Source organism: Bacillus rossius, assembly GCF_032445375.1.
Source record: "Bacillus rossius redtenbacheri isolate Brsri chromosome 4 unlocalized genomic scaffold, Brsri_v3 Brsri_v3_scf4_1, whole genome shotgun sequence".
Taxonomy (NCBI): Eukaryota; Metazoa; Arthropoda; class Insecta; order Phasmatodea; family Bacillidae; genus Bacillus; species Bacillus rossius.
The window spans coordinates 24,660,526-24,683,117 of record NW_026962010.1 but is presented as its reverse complement, the minus strand read 5'-3'; the positions used below and the strand labels follow the sequence as shown (position 1 = coordinate 24,683,117).

At 34.0% G+C, this 22,592-nt stretch overlaps 1 protein-coding gene across 1 annotated transcript in view; it reads right to left on the bottom strand.

The window, feature by feature from the left end:
• The window catches only part of LOC134541492 (nuclear pore membrane glycoprotein 210-like), an 88,418-nt gene that overhangs the window by 13,344 nt on the left and 52,482 nt on the right, over positions 1-22,592 (bottom strand). Inside the window, exons 11-12 of the mRNA XM_063384982.1 lie at positions 6,673-6,902; positions 5,580-5,747 (exon numbers count right to left, since the gene is read on the bottom strand). Of these exons, the coding sequence (XP_063241052.1) occupies positions 5,580-5,747; positions 6,673-6,902 (398 nt within the window). The remainder of the gene's footprint in view (positions 1-5,579; positions 5,748-6,672; positions 6,903-22,592) is intronic.

The following is a 22,592-nucleotide window of genomic DNA, read 5'->3' as shown; positions in this document are numbered from 1 at the left end:
GAACAAGGAGAAACACGAGCGCACTGGTAGGAATGATAAAATTCTTGCCACTCACAGCTGACTGTATAGGACATCTATATCATTTTTCTGAAACAAATGCATGCGCACATATTCTGTCTTATTCTTTCCTGCATCTATCTCTCTTTGTTCTATTTTTTTTTGTAAGAAACTAGGTAATCATTGTACAAAGAGGTGAATGAAAATGAGCCCAGAATCGTATTATGCATATTGTTCTCTTATATCTCTTTGGCCAGGCAGGGTGTCTACTGAGTTACAAAAATAAAAATTAGTGACTTTTTCTTGACAATTTCAACTAAAGTGTGACCACGAAACTTGTCAAAACGGTATAATTTTTAAATGATATAAAATTAATCTTGAAAAAAAGGGCCAAGGCCAAAGGTTGTCACATAAACAATTTTATCCTTCTGCATTTTGAATTTTTGTGCTATAACACTGTCTGGGAACATTATGGGGAACAAAAATACTAGTAGCGCATGAACCTCTGTAAGATGTGTGTGTCATTACCTTATTAAGTGACCACAATATTTCTGCTTTCCACACATTCTCATCAACACAATATTTATTTAAAGAACCTGGGAAATGTTGTGACTTTGAATTTGAAGGAGTTGAACATTCAGTAAATGATTTATCAATAGTAGTCATGGTTCCTGAAATACTTGAAGTGGAAGGTGTAGTATCTTTTTCCTGACCCAAATGTGTGAGATTGTCAACCTTCAAAAAACTTAGTGTTGATTGTTTGCTTTGTAGTATGGCAGAAGACAACTCCAGATGTTTTTTTCCTGCTTCATGAACCTTCACAGATGACAAACCACTGTGACTTACATCAAACTTTGATTTACAGAGTGTGCAAAATGCCTTGTACTAGTCATCTTTAACAGGAACCCCTTTGAAAATCTATCATTTCCATCTGAGAGCCAATATTCTTTAAAAGAACATTTGCCATGCATTTTCTTTTTCTTAGTTACTTTTCATTCAATTAACACTGAAAATAAAATTATTAGCATGTAGTTGCAGTAAAAGCATGCAAAAATATACAAAGTTAACAAATTAAGGTTAGTTTGAAACTTAATTGAATAAAATTAATTAGATCTGCTTTCCCTCATGCCATTTTTTCGTCGCACTTTAAGCGCTAAAACACGTTAACATTTGTTGGCAAACATTTTCAGCATATTATATCATAGAAAATATTACAATTCCATTCCGTAGCACTTTAACCTCTTCGACAATGATTTCCGTTGGAAAATAAAATGTGGCGGCAATTTACGGATTTTTTTGTAATTTGTAAACATAGTCACGAAAATACATCACGCATTATGTGCACAAATTTTTGGCTTTCTTTTATCCTAGCCAAACATAAATTTACGTTTCGTACACACAAGCAAGCAGTAAACAAACGAACTCATCGCTATAATTTCGATAATGAACGCTCGCCATTTGGCTAACAATTTATCGATATGGACGCGGGTCGCACGCACTGACGCCTTGACAGCTACAATCGATTATGTGCGATTGTTGTGCGCTCTGTATAGTAAGAATGAAACTGACTACGAATACCTACCACCTTTTTTTTTAAGCGTGTAAGGTACGAGAATTGAATAAATTATGTTTTCACAGCATTCTAATGGACTTTTTTTTTTTTAAATAAAGAAGAGCAAATCGCTATTATTAAAATTTTCTCTGCATTATATGTGAAAATTATGACGTTGCACGTAGGAGAATAGAAGCTGTAAGCAACATTTTGAACGGGATTTTAAAGCAAACGTCTAATGACGAAAATGGCCTGGCCTAGTTAAACACGGGAAAATGTATTGTGTGGGAATATCTTATGTGATGATTTTCCTGAAAATGCAAGATGCCAAAAGCACAAAAAATATGGTATTTACAAAATCAGTGCACAAGAAATACACATTAGCCTTGTAATTAATATTTTCGTGACTTTTACCAAAATATACTTAAAAATTGTGACTTTTTCGGGACTTTCGTGATCTTTTACAACTTTAGTGACTTTCGTGACCTAGTAGACACCCTGCCAGGTACCCATTCTCTGTTTTTTTCCCATCAGAAACATTACAATATTTCTCAAAAAAGGTTGAATAAAAATTTGGAGATCAAATTTTACTCTCATCATCCCGAAGAAGTTTCACATCAAAAATTGTCCATTGAAAAACAAAAAAAATCAGCGATTGTTATACCGACCGATAGGCCAGTTTTATATTTGATAGAGGAAAAATAAGCAATTACTTATGCTGAACCTTTACTGAAACTGTAATGGTGATACTGAGTTAAGAGAACATTTTCATGATCACACTCAAACTAAAGTAATGGTCTGCTAACTGCAGGAACACCCAGCAGAGGAGAGAGGTGGAGGAAGGCTGTAGCGCCCAGCCTGTGACTGGCCACTGAGAAGCTGCTAGTTATCACTTCATCGTGACGGAGAGGCAGCGTTACCACCACCCATTGGCTGGAACTGCTGCCTGGTGACACTGTAGTGGGCTCTACCCCCCCTCTCCCTTTAGAGACAGTTCCTCAACAGTCATTTATTTTGTCAACTTCGAAAAAAGTTTTCTCAAAACAATTATCAAGTAAAATTTTATCATGAACCACAAAATATTAACTTTACTTTGTTAATTTGCTTGGGGTGAAGTACATTCCCCACTAACTTATATTAAGTGGACGGGCGCCGTATCGGCCATCTGTGGCCTGGCATCTTCGATGTCGTCGAGGTAGACTTCAATTGTTGCAGTTGATGTCTGATGTATAAGCCACCCGATGTACGAGAGCAAAAGAAGTGTCCCGTTATATAAAAAAAACCTCCGGTGACAGGAAATGACATCATGGGAAGTCGGCCATATTAGCTGGCCGGTTGTGAAAACATACCAGATTGTTTAAGTGTGGAGAACGCAAGTATATAAGGGAGTCGCCTGAGAGGCATAAGAGCAGTCTGCCTCCGAGGAGAAGCCCGGAGTCTCCCTCTTCGTGAGGGCATCGCGACGCCGCCCCGACGCTCCGAACATGAAGAACATCTCACTGCCCGTCATCGCCACAACATGATATTTGGTATGTCAACCAGAAAATAACTCCATTCCGGACTTAGAATTTCTATAAGGAAAGCGACTTGATGATGATAGATTATTTTCAGGTGATATTCCCGCAGCCATAGCTGGAAAACATTCAAAGTCCCAAGCGGACTTTAACTCTGGACGAGAGTCATTTAGTACTTGTAAAATTATGATATGCAACTACATGGGGAGTTAGCATATTTTGTGGTTTGCTTATGACTATTACTGTGTCTGGTCGTGAGTTTGTTGATGTCGGTGTGGGTGTCAGTGGTGTTCATTCTGGTTTGGACAAACTTTTCACGGCGGAGACGACAGCGCATATGGTAGTCGTTTGTTTTGATAGCTTCATTTGGGTTTCTTGTAAATTTTCTAGCTGGATTCTGCTCCCAAATTTTTGTAGACTGTATGATAATTTAATTACTGAGCAGTATCTTTGAAAATTACAAACTGTTAGCACATTGTTTAAAAAAATAAGCTTGCCAATGATTATGGTGCACAACAATAAAGTAAAGAGCAGGGATATAATTTTTCATTATATTGTTATAGTATAACAGATACGTTAATACTGCAATCTTTGTTACAGTATTGCTTTCGACATAGTCTAGTGTACCAGCAAATGAAAACTTAAACGATAAGAAATTTGTGAAGCAAGAATTTTATTTTAAAATTTATGTTTTTTGATGAATAAACTTGTGCTGGTACATAGCGTATACTCTATTATTACGAGGTTTAGAGAAACCCACCCAGTTACTGGGCTTGGTAAACAATTTGTGTGTTAATGTTACTTTCTACAGTCAAAATTGTAACCCACAAGGTTATGTCCATATTTTCCTTTTAACTTTACTAGTATAAGAAACTTCTTTTATGTCCAAGTTTTGTTGCAAATTAAGAAACAAATGCCACTGGCCTATTTTTTTTAAAATACATACATGATCTTTCACTTATTACAAAATGAAAGCTTTAGGAGAAATTACATACCAAAAAAAAAGTATAAGGCTAATGGTCTTGCAAAACGTAATCTCAAACACTGAGCAACTTAAAAACATACAACTTTACCAAGTTGTACTGTAAAAACTACAGTAGAATCCTGTTATAACGAATCTGAAGGGAGTAGTTTATATGTTCACTATAGAGGGGAAACTTTATATCTGGGAAAACTTTTATATTGGCAATACATACTCAAAAGCAAAATCTTAACTACACATAGGCCTAAGCCAAGAAAAGAACGAATGAAAATACTCAAAGCAACAGTTTTATGAGCAAATGCAGATAATATTTTTAATGAACTACACGTGTACAAACTTTCTATTACCTAATGGTTCTTGGACATCGGTGTATTATTCTTTTTTCAGGCATTTAATACTCTGTGCGTTATCGCAGCTTGAGAAAAAATTGTTCAGCTTGTTTAATATTGTACTTAATGTGGATGTTGCTATTACCAGTTCCTTTGCTATTAACACGTGCGGGACAGTGGGGTTGGAGTCTACCTTTTCAATAATGTCCAGTTTATCTTGCACAGATAATGCCTTACGTTTTTCACCCTTTTTTATGTACGCATTTCTTTTTGAAGCACATTTGCAGCTTAATAACACAAAATTATTTTTACCGTCAAAAGTAAATAAACGAAAAATAACGAGTCTAGCGCATCAAAGATCACTACGTATCATTTAGTATCGCAGTTGCTAAAGCTGGAAGGAAAATGACTCACTTTCTATGGAAAAATTTAGTCCACAGAGTTCTATCTAGTGGTAGTCTTACGAATCTTACTCAATCAAAATGTCCGAAACCTGAACGATAAAAATGAGACGTAAAAATAAATATTGTATTTGCTGCTATAATGTACATACACATTTGTGTGGTGGTAATTTTATGTTTAATTTTGATAACATATTAAATGTACACGTGTTCGCCCATTTATTAACTATGCAGAGAAAACTATTTTTTATTTTCACCATTTGGCTACACGTAGCCTACCGAGGCCACTCGAATACGACTTGTTTATAATATGAACAGTGGACAATCGAGTAGCGTATTGCGGATTAAAACTTCAATGTGATCCATAATAGACGTTTTTTGAAAAAACTTGTAATTATATGAAAATATATGAGATAAATGTGCATTGTCGGCAAAATTTGTTCGTGGTACACGGGAAAACGTATCAACATAGACAATATTTGTGCGCTATATCCAATAAATTAATACATAACCTCACATCATTTTGCCGGGACTGAGACGGAAATTCACAATAAACGGGAATTCATTATAGGCGGGTTCACTATAAACAGGTTCTACTGTATTAAACAGCCACATAAGAGACCAGAACATAATGCTCTATCCTGTACTGCTGAATAGAACACAATAATGTGTGCATTCAGTTGCCATAGACCAACAGACCCAATAAAAGTAAGAAAAAAATGACTACAAAGTAAATATTACAAAACATTAAACATAATCAGACCAAGTTAAAAACAAAGCTATAGTTGATATAACCACGCTCACCTCAACATTCTGATAAGAGATATCAGACACCACAAACACGGACAAGTGAGTGCTGAGCTCGCCCAGCTGCCAGTAATACGGCTTCAAGTACACTCTGAACGAAACACGTGTGTCGCTCTCAAACTCTGCAGCATCCACACTCAGCAACAAGTCATTCCCAGGCAACACCTGCAAGTTTGAAAAACACTAATTAAATTATTAATACATGTAACAAGTTGTTTACTTTAGGACACATGTGCTGTCTGATAAGCTGTGATTCTCATTGTAGTGGTCTTAGTATAACCAGGGACAAGATTATATGGTGAATAGCGATAAAACCTCAATAACACTGCCAACCATGTCAATATACCACATAACACCGAAATGCAAGTCAATAGACCATTCAGCACCAAAATGTAACTAAAATCATGATATCAGTGAGCAATTTGACAGAGCTTAACTCAAATCACAACAATTTTTTTTTATTATGTTATATAGTGGATGTAATTTGTTTAGCATGAATTTTGTACCAAAATGTATGAACTAAATGGATATAAAAAAATTAACATTACATTGTATGATCTTGCATCTTATTAGCAACACATATTTAGAAAAAGAAAAATAAATTGTTAATTTTTGTGTGATTGAAAAACATGCAGAGTAGTTCAGTTCTAGACATGTTTAGTAACAATACCTTTATTGCATTGTATACGTTGAATTATGCATCAGTAAAAATGAGACTATTTTGGTGAAGTAAATCCTAAGAATATTTGTTGACTAAAGAACTTTTTTCCTTTAATAAAGACAATGTTTAAAAATAAAAAAAACAATAACACATAACTTTCCTATTTTAAAAACTAAATTGAACTACAAATAAAACCATATCTTGTCACTCAGTATAACTTACAGACATACATAATATTTCTCTTCATTTCCCAGGAATCATAAATGCAATCTCCCCTTGATGCCAGATAGCTATTAAGGCCACCCCACAACATGAAAAAAACTTAAAATTTTATGGTCCAAAGATATAAAAACTAAGGAAAAAAAAAAACAAATGGCAGCTTCCAACTCACAGACTGTGCCATAAATACGAACAGAGGTCTGCTCTGACCTGCACTTGGGAGAGGACATCCCTCCGGCCGGATATCGTCACCAGGTCCACCACCTGCAGATCGCTGAGCTGTAGCTCCGTCGTGTGCAGGAAAACGGCCGGCACGAAGGGAATGTGCAGCGGAGGCGACTTCACGCCATTCCTCATCACAAACAGGCTGAAGTTGGTGTTCAGCACACTCACGTTGTAGGACAACAAGCCCGATGGGATTATCCGGCACTGGTACGTTCCTGCAACACAGAGCACTATCGAGTGCAGGACTGGCTCTATGATGTAGTGGTGGTAGCTGTGGCTGTGGCAGTGGTAGAGGTGATAATGCCGTAGACGGCGTAAACCAGTAAGCTTGGTCGCAACTTTTCCACACGTCTGCCTATGATCTAGGTACACCATTCTCTCAGAGAGACTCACTATGCCCGATGAGAGGATATCCTTTTGTTAGTACCAGCAAGGCCGGCTAAACCCCACCAAGACTTGAGAGCTCATCAATCTCTTAACACCCAGCTTGTGGCAACACAAGCAGTACACAAAACAGTTTATCATCACAGGTGAGCTCAAATTTCATTTTACATATTCTACTTATATCTTAAAACAACAGCATTAAGGCTAAGATCCTTAGTTTAGCAGCCTCCAAGAAAATTATTTCTCCGATGAATATCGTAGTAGATAAAAAAATACATACTTGGCATAATTGTAAATAAAACTTTGAATTTTGTAAATATGACGATAAAATTTTTTTTCAAAAATGCTTTCTTATTTAATTTTAATTTTGAAATTTTCAAAACTAAATATTAGGTATATATTTTAACGGTACACGGCTGTTACTTTGCACACAACTTAAAGGAGGTACAATGAACAATATTGTCTAGTAATTTTTTTAATACATCGTACAGAATTTAAATAATCTGAGTATTAAATACTGTGATTTAACTGTCACTTGCCGCTGATGAAAGGAACGAGTTCAACAGTTTGCCGCTAAAGCTCCGATTAGTTCCGAGTTTACTCACTAGATGGCTCTAATATCGCAGGAGTTCAGGTGGGAATATTATCGCTTCCGAAATGGTCAAAACACAACACTAGTATCAGCAATATTAATCAATGAATTGAAAACCGTCTCACGTTGTCGACAACTTCTATAAATATATTTGTCAGCTTTTCAGTGATGTAAATTATTATTAATATGCTTCACTTGTCGTGACAAATTTATTCATAGAATATTTTATATTTAAAATCATGTAACTACAATTACTGAATTGTTTTAGTAGATACAGATTTATTATAATAGTTGGGCGTCTTAAAAAAAAAATCTTATTTTGGAAATACTAAAGTGCTAAATATGATTATAACATCTAACCTGTTTCGTTTACGGGCATCTACGTGAACGTCGCACATTACATTTTATTACAACATTATTTCACATATTATATTAGTGACTTCATTGTGTATTTTGATATGACTCTTTACCTTAACACATGAATGAATCCTGCAATCACGGTGTATTACAATAATAGCAAAATGGTTTCATATAATAATATAACTTCCAAAATCAATTTAAATTATTAAATTATTATTTATACTTCTATTCAAGAATAGTACATTCAAGACAAATAAATAATGTTTAAGATTTTATTAGAATATTTCAATTATTGTAAAAAAATTTATTTGCAAAATGACAATGATTTTCTATAAATTTATTTAATTATATTTCTTTAGTTATATTTATTTAATTGTGTTTCTTTAATTATATTTGTACCTCGACTTTAGCTCTGGTAGAATGGGCTATACCTCTGGGTGTAATGTTACATAAATGAGTTATGATCAAAATATTAATAGTTACTATTGCAACTCTATAGAGATGTTTAAAAAAAAAAATAGTAACTGAAGGACCAGCCGCCTATGGCAACTTCCTCCCGTAATGATTTAGTTATGTATATAACGATACAAAAATAAGGGCCAATCTCTCGATGCTGTCGTTGAACAATGGTTAACTAAAGGTCGTTTAAAATTACCTTTGGCTTTTAACAATAGATTTTTCACTACCCAAGCATTTATTGTATCACTAACCTTGAGCAGTTAAACATTTTCGTTAGTTACACAAGTTCGTTAGAAACACAATTACAAGGCAGTGGCGATTCTTTTTTTTATTTTTCTTCTGGGGTCATGTAAAATTATGTTTGTAAACAAATATTGGCCAGAAAGAATTATATATTTTTCAATTTAACTTCCGCTACATTATTTGCAACTATAAATGATCAAAGAAACATAAGTTTTAAGTGCGCGCACACACGCACGCATATGTATACATGTAAATACTTTTTAACAAGTGAAATGAGGAGTTTTAGCAAATAAACATTCAGGTAATTTTCCAAAATACAATTTTAAAGACCTTTATATTGTGTTCTTACATTTGCAGTTAGATTTATTTAAATTATTTGGCAAATATTACAATCTAAAAACTTTTTTAAGTATGTCCAGTAATTTTTTTTAGGTAATTTTATTTGTGTTACAAGAAACCGAAGACCTTGCTGAAGTAAATTATTATGTATATAAAATGTGTTTAAATGGGTGTGTTATACTTAGATGAAATTGATCTAGAAATATATAAAATAAAATTATATTGTTTTACCAGCCTTTGAGCTTTCTAGCTTACGTGAAATTGTTATAATTAAACTTTATTGCCTAAATTTTAAATTGCTCGAATATGCAAAAAGTAATTCACTCGCTCACACACTGGCCTATACAAATTCCAACCCACTACCAAAAGGGCTGGAAACTTGAAATTTGGGTCGCAGCCTCAATGAGGAAATTCGGAAAAGTACGATTTTTATTTTCTAATTACTAAAAAAATAAAATTAAGAAATAGGCACGCACCTTTAAAATCGGTGTATACCTTGTTTTTGGAAGAACGTTGTTGCAGAAATTATTGTTTACTTCTCATGCTTGTACAAATTGAACAGTACTGTAAATGTATTTGATGACATAAGCAATAGTAAGTTATTAGCTGATATTGAATACAAACAATTTTTTTCGTGACTACAAAAAATAAGGTTCTCTGCTTGGCGAGTGATTAAATTATACTAATGTCAAAAAGATGTTATCGGCAAAAAATAAATGAAGTTATTTTATACCATTGATTCACTACCCATAAAATCAAACTGCAAAGTCTTTGCAACTGGTATCTCACACAAGAAATATAAAACATATTCGTGCTTCATTTTGTATAAAAATAAAACACATATCATATAATATCGGGAGACAGCCTTGAAAATCGTGCCTATCACCAACATGTCCAATCAGACTCATAGTCATGTTTACGATAGCAAGACAGCTAGCAAACCAGTTCAGTTTATATGCAGCTTAAATGAAAAAATTATTCAATATTTTCGGGGTAGTTTTACGCTCAAAATTAGTACAAAACCAAATCAGCAATCCTTGTATGATCATTTATATTACTACAAAAAATCTTCCATTTCCTTCGAATTGTATTGAGCACTAAAATATTGATTTACTTTTGGCCCAGGTTTTATTTGACGATACTCTGTAGAGTTTCGCTTGTTTGCATTGTTTATTTATCAGGTTTAATTCATGGCCAAATTAATTGAAGTGTAGCACAAATTATTTATATATGTGTGTCTGGTTAGGAATCAGTATGATGTACTAGAAAAAATATGTCCTATCAGTGTAATGAATGATTGCACCCTTACAAGCGTTGAATATTTATGAAACATTTTATTTCTTTGATATTTAAAGCCACAGACTTGTATTTTATTTATTTCATTTAGACAACAACATGCGTCCGTGTTTTCTACATGGCACGCTCTGTAATATTTTGAATGTTATAGTAATTTTGGTTTTTTAAAATCTGTGATTTATGTGCAGTAGACTAATTAGTAATTTTTTATAATTTCTTTTCACATTTTTAATGATCCATTTGCTAATAGTATATACACTTCTCCATTAATTATAATAAACACATATTCCATTATTGGAATTCTTTCAGAATGGGTATCACAAGACTACAAAAACCATTCTCCTGCATAAGAAAGGTGATAATACCAGTAAAGAAAATTATCGTCAGAGAGCAATTACGTCTTATATCTAGGGGAACCTGTATTTCGCGAATACATTTCGTGTCAAGGTATTTTACAAAACACTGTAGATTTTTCTTGTAATTATTGGCTGTGGTCGGTGAAGGCTGTTTTCCTGCACTTGACGGGGCCAATGAGGACGTAGTTACCCAGGGTGTCCACACAAATCTGCAATAAAATTTCCCTGACTTTTCCTGACCAATTGATTTATTTGAAACTTGCCTATTTCACCATTTTTGAACGAAATAAAGAAAATCCAGTCTCCACCACCATCCCCATAGCTGCCATAGTTCTCTCTCAACTTTAATTATTTTTAGTTTAATTTTTATCTATATTTATAAAATTGAAAATTATCAATAAAAATGCAACAAAACACAGTAACAATGAAACTAAATATAGTATGTAGTTAGAATGATATTGCACACTAATTTTAAATTGAATAAGCAATAGTCATTAATTAGTAGTTTTTAGTCTTTAAAACACTAATTTAAGGAACTTGATACATTAATGATAGCTTCTAGTTATTTTTCATATTCTGAAGAAGTTTTTTCTTGCGTTCAATTTCGATGTCTCCTTTCTCTCTCTCCAATTTCATGATTTTCTTCTTTTCTTCTAGCTCCCTAAGCTGTTGCTCAATATTCCTTTTTCCTTGCCGTTGTTTCTCTTCTTCTGCATTCAACTCATTTTTATTTTCCAAATATGCTTGGTATCTTCGCCTTGAAGCTCGCACAGAAACAAGCATGCTTCTTGTAATGGTCACCTCTTGTGTTCCACCCATATTCTTCACAGCATCACAAATAATACGTTGAGCCACTAGAGATTCTTCCAATAAATTTTCAACAAGGAGAGACTTGTTTATCGAGAAGCCACTTTCCACGGAAGCATTCCCATGTGACAAGATGAAACAGAGTTTCATGACTTGCCACAAATCCTCAAACCTCTTGTCATTGTCAATAAGTGAATGAAAAAATTCATCTAGTCCAAGAGTATCATTGTTGTGAGTGGCAAAATCTGTGAAACTCCTTTTCCATGTCTCCGATTGAGCAGTCTTCTTCTGCAGTCAGAGTAACATACTGCTTTTTGGCTCTATCAGCCAGCTTTTCCGAGATCCTTTTGGCACCATGTAACTCTTCAAGAACAGTGTCGACTCTCTTCAAACCCAAACCTGACTGGAAGAAAATAAAAAAAATAACCCTTGGATCGAAGCAAGTTAATCCTCGTACAAGATGTGATTTCAGAGGGCTTTTCAATTTTAGCTTTTCTACTATGCTGACAAGAAATTTATGAAACTCATTTTTAAACGTAAGTTTCATCTTGTCAGAACACTTTACTTCTTTAAGCATCTTTTAGGCAGCATATCCAACATCAACATTCTCTATAGGTATTAGATTTTCATTGTCGGACAAATCTAAAGTCATCAGTTTGTATGCTGTACTGGCTTCGGCAATTACTTCTTGCTTGACAAATCTCATTAGGAGATTCCTAACAAGTTCTTGAAGTGCTGTGTACAGGAAAGGCACCAAAGGTTTCTGACTGAAACCGAACCAAGAAAGGTTCACACTTTGATATTAGACTTTTGAAAGCTGTCATCCTGACTTTCAGAAGAGGTCAGCCATAGCTTCTTTGAGACATTTGTAATTATCATTTCCTGGAAGTGATTCTTCTTCAAGAAATTTCTGAACATTGTCATATATTTTCAGTGCTCGTTCAACACAAGCTCCATTTTCTAGCCACCTCACAGAAGTAAACTTAAAGGGAAAGTCTTTATTCTGTGTAATGTCTATGTACTTTGCTCGCCGTGCTGGACTGTCTTTGAAAAGACCATACATGGCTCTCAGAACGGAATTAACATTCCAACCAGCTGTTTGATGACCAGTCTTCACAGCTCCATTAACTGTATGTAAGCCACAGGTGCCAATATCAAGGAGAGATTTTCCATCTGGATTGTCATCTTTCAGTTTACTTTCAAGTTTCTTATAAAAACTATGATTTACGTTTGGCCCATCCATCGAAACTTGCAACAAGTTTTCTAAAGGGAGCATAAGGCCTTCAGAGAATCCTGCCAACAAATGTACAGCAGTTGCACGTCCTAAGAAAACACTGTTCCAATAACGTGTGCAAACTCTTTGTTGGTTGACATCCCAAAAACGTACAAACATGTCCATTTGACCCCTCTGCACCACCTTATTAAGTGATTCATCAAAACACACTACATAATCACTGCAGTTGTTCAAGTCAGACTTCAAACAATCTTTTAAATAAGGGGCTAATCCATGATTAATTACATATGAGGCTTTAGTTTTCTTCATTGAGAAATTCTGAGCTATTTTGCTATCGTGAAACATTCTTCGGAAAACAGATGCACTTCTGTCACAAGCGTTCAAAGACATCTTCCCTGAAACTACTTCCAGTGCCCACATTATTTCTTCTGATGTAACATCATCATCATTCACTGTGAAAGTCTTCACATTAGTTTGCTGCAAGACTGGAGTTAAAGAACTACTACAGGATGAGTCTGACGTTGAAGATGGATTTGATGCATGTGAGCTACATGATGGAAATGAAGGCACTTCACACTGCTCAGTTCTAGCGGATTTGGTGAAAAACGAAATTTTGGGTTGCAAACATGTACTTTGAGCATTTTTCACATGCTTTGGTCCCTTAGCATGAGAAAGAACAGACTGTCTCCACATATTACTAAGCTTGAAAGATTTCATGCACACTTTACAATAAGCTAATGAAGAATCTCCAGGCACTAAGTCTAACCAACTGGCAAATTCTGGATTCAGTTTGTAATATAACCATGGTTTATTAAATGTACACTGCTTAGCCATGGTTCCTTCAACTATAGAAAAATGTTGCAATGACACAAAAATTGACAGAACCAGGTTTACACCACCTGATGGAGCAGTTCAGTTTTTATTTTCACTAGTAGATCACACTTTTTCAAAACCTGAAACACGTCACCAAAACAAATCATTGACATTAAACATATGTACACAATCATATACAAAGAATACATTTGTTGTCTGTTTGCATTTCAGTTCTTATAATCTTCAATTCAAAATAAATATGAAAATTTTATCATGCAGAGGTCTGCATTGTATTATTGAACAGTTTCTGGGAAAGACAAGGATACAAATACATGCATATACAGGTTACCACAGTAAAGTTCCTACCACTGCATGGGCAGACTTTCATAAAATTACAATAATCATACTCAACTGCATTACGAAAAATGCAAATTCAAACAAAACCTTGCATACACCATTACATTGTGTGCGACTGTGTCTCAAACCATGACCTGAAAAAAAAATGCTTTCACATGTGATGGCAGACTGGAGCATGACATTTCCCCCTCAAATTGCTATCATTGGGGAATCTCCATGACTTTTCCATGATCTAAAGTGAATTCCCTGACTTTCCCTGACCAACTTCAACTTCCCTGACTTTGCCTGATTTTCCAGAATGTGGACATCCTGTTACCGTACTGCTGCACGCCCGCAATTCGCCAAACCTCTAAGAAAAAAGCTACAGTTATGTGTGAAATAGCCTGACACGACATGTATTCGCTAAATACACGTGTCCTTACTTATATCGAAAAATATTTGAACATTGTATGATAATTTTAAGTATGAAAAGTACAAAATACTTTCAAATTTTATACATGGTTTTATATCAACTCTAAGCAGTAAAACATATACTGCTTATTTTCTACAAAATATATCTATACACGGCAACTGATTATGAATCACTTGAGTTTTTTTTATAAAGCATCTAAGCCCTTATAAATATATTGTTGGATAAATTAACTAAACTAGGAATACTATAAAATGCACAAAAATAGAAGAGTTTGATCTTAATGACAAAGCATAAGCTATCTATTTAGCACAGCCTGAATAATTCATTCCCTATTGTCAAGACTAAAATAAAAAAAAAACCGCGAAAGAAGCAGTATAAAATAACTATCTCATTATCTTTGCGGGTAACTCAAACATCATACAAACAATACAAAATATTCTTAAACGCAAGAAAGCATATTTTAAACACTGTAAATAACTTAGATTTTAAATCAAAGGATAATAATCAGTCTGTAAAATTTAGTTTTAACGATGAGTTGGAAACAGAACATCAAACATATATCATAGGTGTTACTGCCAACAGAGAACTCTCACAAACAATACAATTCCTTTCTGCGCAACCTGCAAGCTCCGGTACCTTCTGTAAAAAAATATATATATATGTAAAACTTTTCCGGAAGTCGTACCACGGTAACGACTGAAATATGAAGTCTTACTTCTAAATCTACTTATCTAGAGAACAAATTGTATTACATTATTTTCATAAAATTAACACCTTTATACGAACAGAAGTTTGCTCTTTTATTCATTTTTTTAGTTATGTGATAATTTTTTTTTGAGTTATAAAGGAATCCAACTTGAACAGTAAAAAAGAAAGGCTTTTAATGAACAAACCAACTAAGTCATTATAGATAACTGTTCAAACCATATAAGATTAATCCCGTTACATAAATTTTTATATTTATATACATCTAATGTATAAACAAATCTGAAAAAAAAGGCAATAAATTCAGATTGACTTCATTATCGAAATAGAATAAAACACAAAATACACTTGCAGAGAACCACCAAATATATTGCGTAAGTGTTTCTGAAATGGAGTTAAACTTTAAAATTGCCTTTATTATTTCAAAAAAATAATTTAAAACTCCAAGCAAATGTAAGAACACGTCTTCTAGATATAATGGAAGATTATAATGCCGTGTCCGAATTCGCCTGAAGAATATACTTGTAGATTCTTTGGAAGTGACTTCGCAAGGTTGTCATAAATGGACGTGAAGTATGCTATGCAATACGCAAGTAAATGAATCTGTGCAATTCTCGCGTACTTCCAGTTGAAAATACGTCTTCATTTGAAATTTTTTTGGTCATATTTTATATATCATTTAAATAATTTAATATAATTTATTTTGTATTTTACTGGTATCAATAAATAAATTGACAAAATTAATTCATGGATGTTAAAAACGAAGTTTCAACAAACACATGTATATAGCCTACCGATCGTTACTACAAAACAAAAGTACAATAATAATGTAAGATGCCTTAAATTCACGTGACAGCGATGAAGTGTTAAAAGAAAGGACTAATTTCACATGCGTTTAAAAATAAAATCTAAACATCCTTTTCGGCTGGCTAAACATTGAACATATCCGGATTCGTCAAAGGCAAGTGAAGTACGTAAGGTTGTAAACATGTAACTGCATTACTTTCTGATTAATTTTAATAAAATTATGCATACCTCCAAAAAATGTTCAGTTAAAATTAGTATTGTATTGGTATTTGTATTAAAATATAATGTATACCGGGTATATTTTTATTGTGTTTTAAGGTTTGTTGACTTTTGTACCTTATTATGTAGGTATTATTTATTATCAGGGCCCAAAGCATAACTTTATGTTCGTTGGCCGAAAATGAATTGAAGTTATACTTGTATATCTAAGAAAAATATTTGTATTTTGTATGAATGTAAGTATTTTATTATGTAAATTTTTATTACTTACAAATATTTTGTACTCATAATATCTAGTTTCCATTTGTCTTAAGACATAATCAAATTATGCTCAGCAAAAAATATTTATTGGTTCACAATTTTTCATTGTTACAATATTTTAAAATGTAAATTTGCTATTCAGCAATATCAACTTCTAAAACGTGAGTAAAAATTATCATTAAATTATATCAATGGCATATTTATTGGATTAGTATTCCTTGCTCCTAATCACTTACTCTGGTTGATTACCTTCTGTATAACATCAGTCAGTGATCGTAATTTATGTACACCTTTTCCCCACTAAGACGATTCAGGTGCAGATTCTGGAGCAGTGTTTTTTTATGTACGGATGTGTCAATAAATCCATCAGTTTGTGGGTGGTGTTGGGGGGGGGGGGGGGAATTACTTCTCTTAAAATATCACTTTATCTGTATGCTTGATAAAATATCCTTTGGTTAGCTCCCTCCGAAATATTCTTATACAACCTATGACGTGTAGCCTACTCCTTAGATATTTTACTTCCAACACGTTTGATTGCGTAGAGAAGGCGATTCTTCGAGTATGTGGCCCTTTCAGAATTAAATTATTATTATTAGTTAGAACGGATGTTTATTTCGCGCCTATTTGACTTCCAGTTCATACATAAAAGACGAACTACCAGTGATGCTTGACGTCACCAGTAGGGATAGCATGAAGGAGCTCCTCATTTCGCCAGACGCGACTGGCACACACGTATTTATATTGCAATAATAAATTACTAAATGATAGCTTATTTTTCGAAAATATGATTATGTTTTTTTTTTACAAGAAGTACGAATGCCAGGACATTTACAAATAACATCGTTTTTAAACATCACATATAAAAAAAGGAAGTGTAATCAAAAGCCATAAGCTGCAGGTCAGCTAAAAACGGAAACCAAACATTTTTCTAGCTCTAGCCTCATGTATTCATACATAAAAACACAATACATTTAAAACACTAAAATTAATGCAATAACCTGCAATATTTTGAAGACAGATATTCAGCTACAAAAAATTCTCCGATAGTATAAAAAGTTCACTTGTATATATAGTTGCAAAGAAAAATACAGTCCCAATGAGATATCAAAGATAGCAAATAATACCGCTTTGGAACATAACGTCATGCTATTAGATGGTCAACGTTCAACTGTTTGTGTAATACACATACGCACACACCTGTGACAAAATGTGTAAAGAAATAAAATTTGTAGGAGCGCAAAACCTTTGTAGTACACAGTTAAAAATTATTATTATTTTTTTTACGGGGGCAGGAAAACTACATTACTGGCCAACTTATTTGAATGTAGTGGTTAGCTGTGAACGAGCGTTCTTGCAAAACAGACCAAATCTGATAGTTTTGGCCATATAATCACTGCAGTAAAACATACAATTTGTATATCGTATATGTGTAGTGCACTAAATTAATATTTATTATAATTACCTTGGGTTGCACTCGGTTACGTACGGGTTTCTAACTGAAATGTACCAAAAATAGTAATATTTATTCTCTTGCGCTTTGTTGAGGATCGAGTAGTCTTTGGTGGGTGTATGGGAAAGGGACAGAGAGGCAAAGGGATTGGAAATCTAAATGCTCGCCGAGGAAGAGTACACCCTTCCCCCACCCCCTCTCCCAGACCGGTCGTAAACATGACTCCCCGCTGGGCAATAAGAATTCTGAGAACAGCGTCCTCTTGCCCACCCCCCTCCTTTTTCTGCGCGTCGCTACATCGTTCAACCGTACTGCTAGTGCGCTCTGTTGAGGACGCGATCTTAGCCTTAAACGCTGTGTTACAAAGTTCTACGGTATTAACTTTAAAAAAGCTACAGTTCATCCATAATTTTTTAATTCACAAATGACAAGATAATAAATAGTTGAATTTGAAGTACCGTAACTATAAATGCAGTTCAGTTTTTAACTAAACTCATGTACATAGTTATTTTTATATTAATTCCTAACTGAAATCCATTCTACATGATCATTGATCAGTAACAAAATTTTAATAACACATACCATCTTTTATTACACAAACATCACACGCGCATAATCGTCACACCCGTATTTTAGGGCGTCAAAATTTGGATAAAAAAATCTCCAGCATAATCGTTGCATGATGTTTATGGTCCCGAGCTCTTTGTGTATGAATTTTTTCCGTATAAAATGACGTATTTAAAGTAGATATCTAATATTTATTCGGACAATACCACTTACTTATTTAATTAACAGAAATACGAAGTTGTCTGATGTGTAAATTTTCTTTTAAAGACTTTTTAAAAGTTATAACCTTTATCTGATCATTTGTGTTGCTGCGGTGTACAGATTATAAAAATGTAGCCAGCGCTAGATGGCATCATTCATGTTTGGTTATGTTGCTTCCCGTATACAGCGTGCACACATAGTCGAATATCGATATCTCGCTGATTGCATGCAACGCGCGCTATCTGTCGAGTGCCGAGTCAACTACATTTGATGGCCCGCACTCTTTCGTGGTGTGTACATACTATGATGATAGTTATGCGTTCATTCAGGCTCGCATTTCGGCCACAGATTTAGTTTTTCTATTTAAATTTGAAGAAAGGTTATTAATTTAAATTGTTTGGCGTGCTCTTTTATGCTTGGCTTTTTAAATAAACGTATTTTCCATGAGTGGGTTTAATTTTTATGTACCCTATTTACTTGCGTAAAAGCCCCCCCCCCCCCCCTTTTTTTTTTTTCAAAATTTTCGACTCCAATAAAGGGGAGGGGGCCAATACGCGAATTAGAGGAAAAAATAGATTTTTTTATGCATGAAAAACTAACATTTAATAAAAGCGAAATGAAATACCGCAACAACCTTTTTAAACGCCTATTAAATTTTGATTAAATGATACAGCTGGCGGAACGACTGGCAAGTCGTGCGTCTTTGTTCTAATGAGGGAGGATGGGGGAGGCAGTGACGTAGCAGGAGGGAGAGAGAGGTAGCGAGTCTGCAGGGGGGAGAGGCAGCGCTGCGGCAGGGGGGGAGAGTGGCAGAGGCATGGCTTAAGGGGCCTCCCCAGTAGCATCAGAAGTTAGCGGAACACTATATTTTTAAATAATGATAGGACTTTATTAATCGACACTACGAATCTGAAAATTTTTCACCCACGAGAAGATACTACACGAATTGTGCATATACGTTTACATTTTTGTTTTTTTCTATCAAAATATGAAATAAAAAATCACCAACTTGTCCAACTTTGGGGCCATTTTATACTGCTTAGGAGAATGACAGAAAAAAAGTACAAGTCTAGAAAAAAAGATAATTTTTTTCTGAAGAAATTCATGTATTTAAAACATATAGTCATCGCTTTAAATTCCGAGATTTCTTTTCCGCAATTTCTGCAAATCCTGAACGTTTTCCACCGTCTCGTGCTGCCGCTCGGCGAAGCCAGCTCGCAGCCCACAGGTCAGGTAGTGTGGTGGGGGAACCCGCGCCCGGAGGGGAGGCAGGCTACCTGTGTGTGCGTGCGTGCGTGCGTGCGTGCGTGCGTGAGAGGGAGACAACCCACAACCGGCAACAAAAGATAATCCCGTGACCGAAAGAAATTCTCAGAATTGCTTTTAGTGTGCCTCGCCACAGTACTATGTGCTCGACTTACTCTGTGACTATATTCGTGTATCTCTAAAACAAAGCTTACAATACTATATCATGTATTATGAAATAAAGTATTGTAACTGATCAAACAAAACATTGAAAGTTGTCGTACAAACTATTTATTGGTGGCTTTACAGTCTCGCTAGCTAATTCGACAAAATTTATATTTAACTTTTAACATTAAAATACACTTCATTGTTTTTCCTTCTATTTTTAATAAAAATACAAAAAGCAATTATTATACCACCCAATATTTTTTAAATTATTTAAGTTTTCCAAAATTATTTTACACATCTTACAACGCCGGGGAAAAATTTTATACTGGTATTAACCAAATGGTTAACTATTTACAAAAGTTTTAATACTTAAAAATGTAGGTTTATATAAAATGTATGTTAAATTAAAAGAAAAATCGCATTTTAAAACTAAATGTCATTTTGCTATGCTTTTTGGTTAGATAGATGTCTGATGGTCTGCACTGTTTTAAAAATGTTCATGGAATGATAAATAAAAAATATATAGGAAAGTTATATATTAAATAAGCTAGTCAGAAGTATATAAATGTTCCTCCTGGCGCAGGAGTCACGAGGAGGATTGAAGATGGGGTCAGTGACCGATCGCTCACATATGTAGTTATGGATGGTACGTTATTAATTACAAAATTAAAAAAAAACATTTTGAAGTTAAGAAGTATAAATAGTGGCAATGTTTAATAAAGATAACGTAAATTTTCAGATAAACTTATTTCTACAAATCGATTAATTAATAAGGGCAGGAAATAATTTTTTACAGCAATTATACAAAATTATTAAAATTGTACTAACCACAATTAATTTATCCAAAAACCAAAATTAAGTAAATATTGCCCATACATTACAAAATCCACGAAGGAACCTCGCAAATTATTTTTGTTAGATGCATTATTTTGCTTTCAGGTTCTTTATTTTTTAATACTTCACCTACTTATAATTATTACATATTTGGCACATGGTCCGTCACGCCCAATTAAAGGGCCTGAATAATTAGAACGCGTTCCTGATCAAATTTCACGCCTGTTACTTTATCTGCAACCCGGAGTGGTGTAAAATAAATTATCGTACACTCGTGACGTTGGCAATCAACTTAAATATTTATGAGTTAAAACAAAACATAACTATAAAGGATAATCAAAAAAATTGTAAAATTTTGAAAGCTTGTTGTTTTTATATAGTACACAAAGCAGTTAAACCACAAATTATTTGTTGTTGAAAAAAAAATCCTTAATCTTTCATGCTTTTTTCCTTGATTTTTATTTCCAGATATTTCCGTTGTAGTAATTCTTATATATATAACAATATAGCAATCTAGAAAAAAAATTAAGGTAGCCTTATTCCAAATATATTATAATAGACGTTAGTTAACTAAGAATATAAATTCGCTTTACAACCACAGCTTGTACACAAGTCGTAAAAAAACATGGGTTCTACTTACAGGCCGTATTGAACATAGTAGGTTTATGACAAATACAACAGCAATAAACATATGGCTGAGTGTGCTTCCATGTACACTTTTTTTAAGTTATCACTTTTAAAGCGGGTAAAGTGTACCTATCAAGTAGCTTAGCATTACCCAAAGTGAATGTCGTGCTCCAGAAAATGTTTGAAATATGTAATATTTGTATCACTGTTGCGTTACAGACCTGCAACCTTTTTCAGTGCGCGATGTCACTCTTATGTAAAAATATGTTGTGTTTAGCGCAAACGTGTTCGAATGAATCCACATCGAGCTGCCAAAGAATACCAATCGATGTCGGCAACATACATAAGTATACAAACCATCGTTTACAAGTGTATTCATACGTAAGTATAAAACTGGCGGCGGGCCATGATGCAGTTGGTTCTTCGCGTACAGTCCGCTGACGGGATAAGAAGCGTCAAAGATCTTATATGGCTATTCTGTAAACTTGTATGTCATTTCACTGCCTGCTTTAGACAAACAACATCCATTACTTTTAGCTTTGGCTTGAAAAGAATTACTCCGGCCGGCTTTCTTATAAGACTTATTTCAGCTCCTCGTGCGACCAGTGTGTATAATTTGTCCGCGGCCTTATCTTTGGGTGAAAGTTATTTGGAAGGGAATTTGTATCGGTAATGTTATTGTTCATCATGTATTACATAACAATTTGACTTACATACGCACATGTGTTTTTAAAATATATGTTTAATAATTTGCAATACAAAGTGTGTTGAATTTCATGTAAGTATTGAATTTTTTTTACATTATGTACGAACATAATAATCACAATATTTCATGAGAAATTTTTAACACATTTTACAAAGCAATCTCTAATTTCTTCCACACCTCATGGTTAAGTTAACCTTACTATTTTATTTCATGTTTCAGTTGATTTAAACTGTTTGTAATCATAATATGACGGACAATGAAGAATATTAGTTGCAGTAAATTTTATGAGAGGATTTACTTATTACATTAAATATACCTCAATTTTTACCTCAAAAGAAAAAGTTGCATATCATTAAATTATAAATATTTGTTTCCCATTAATATAGTTTATGAACATAACTTATTGTGATAATACCTACATTAGTTAAATTGTGTTTTTGTAATGATCTCCTATTGCAGTAAA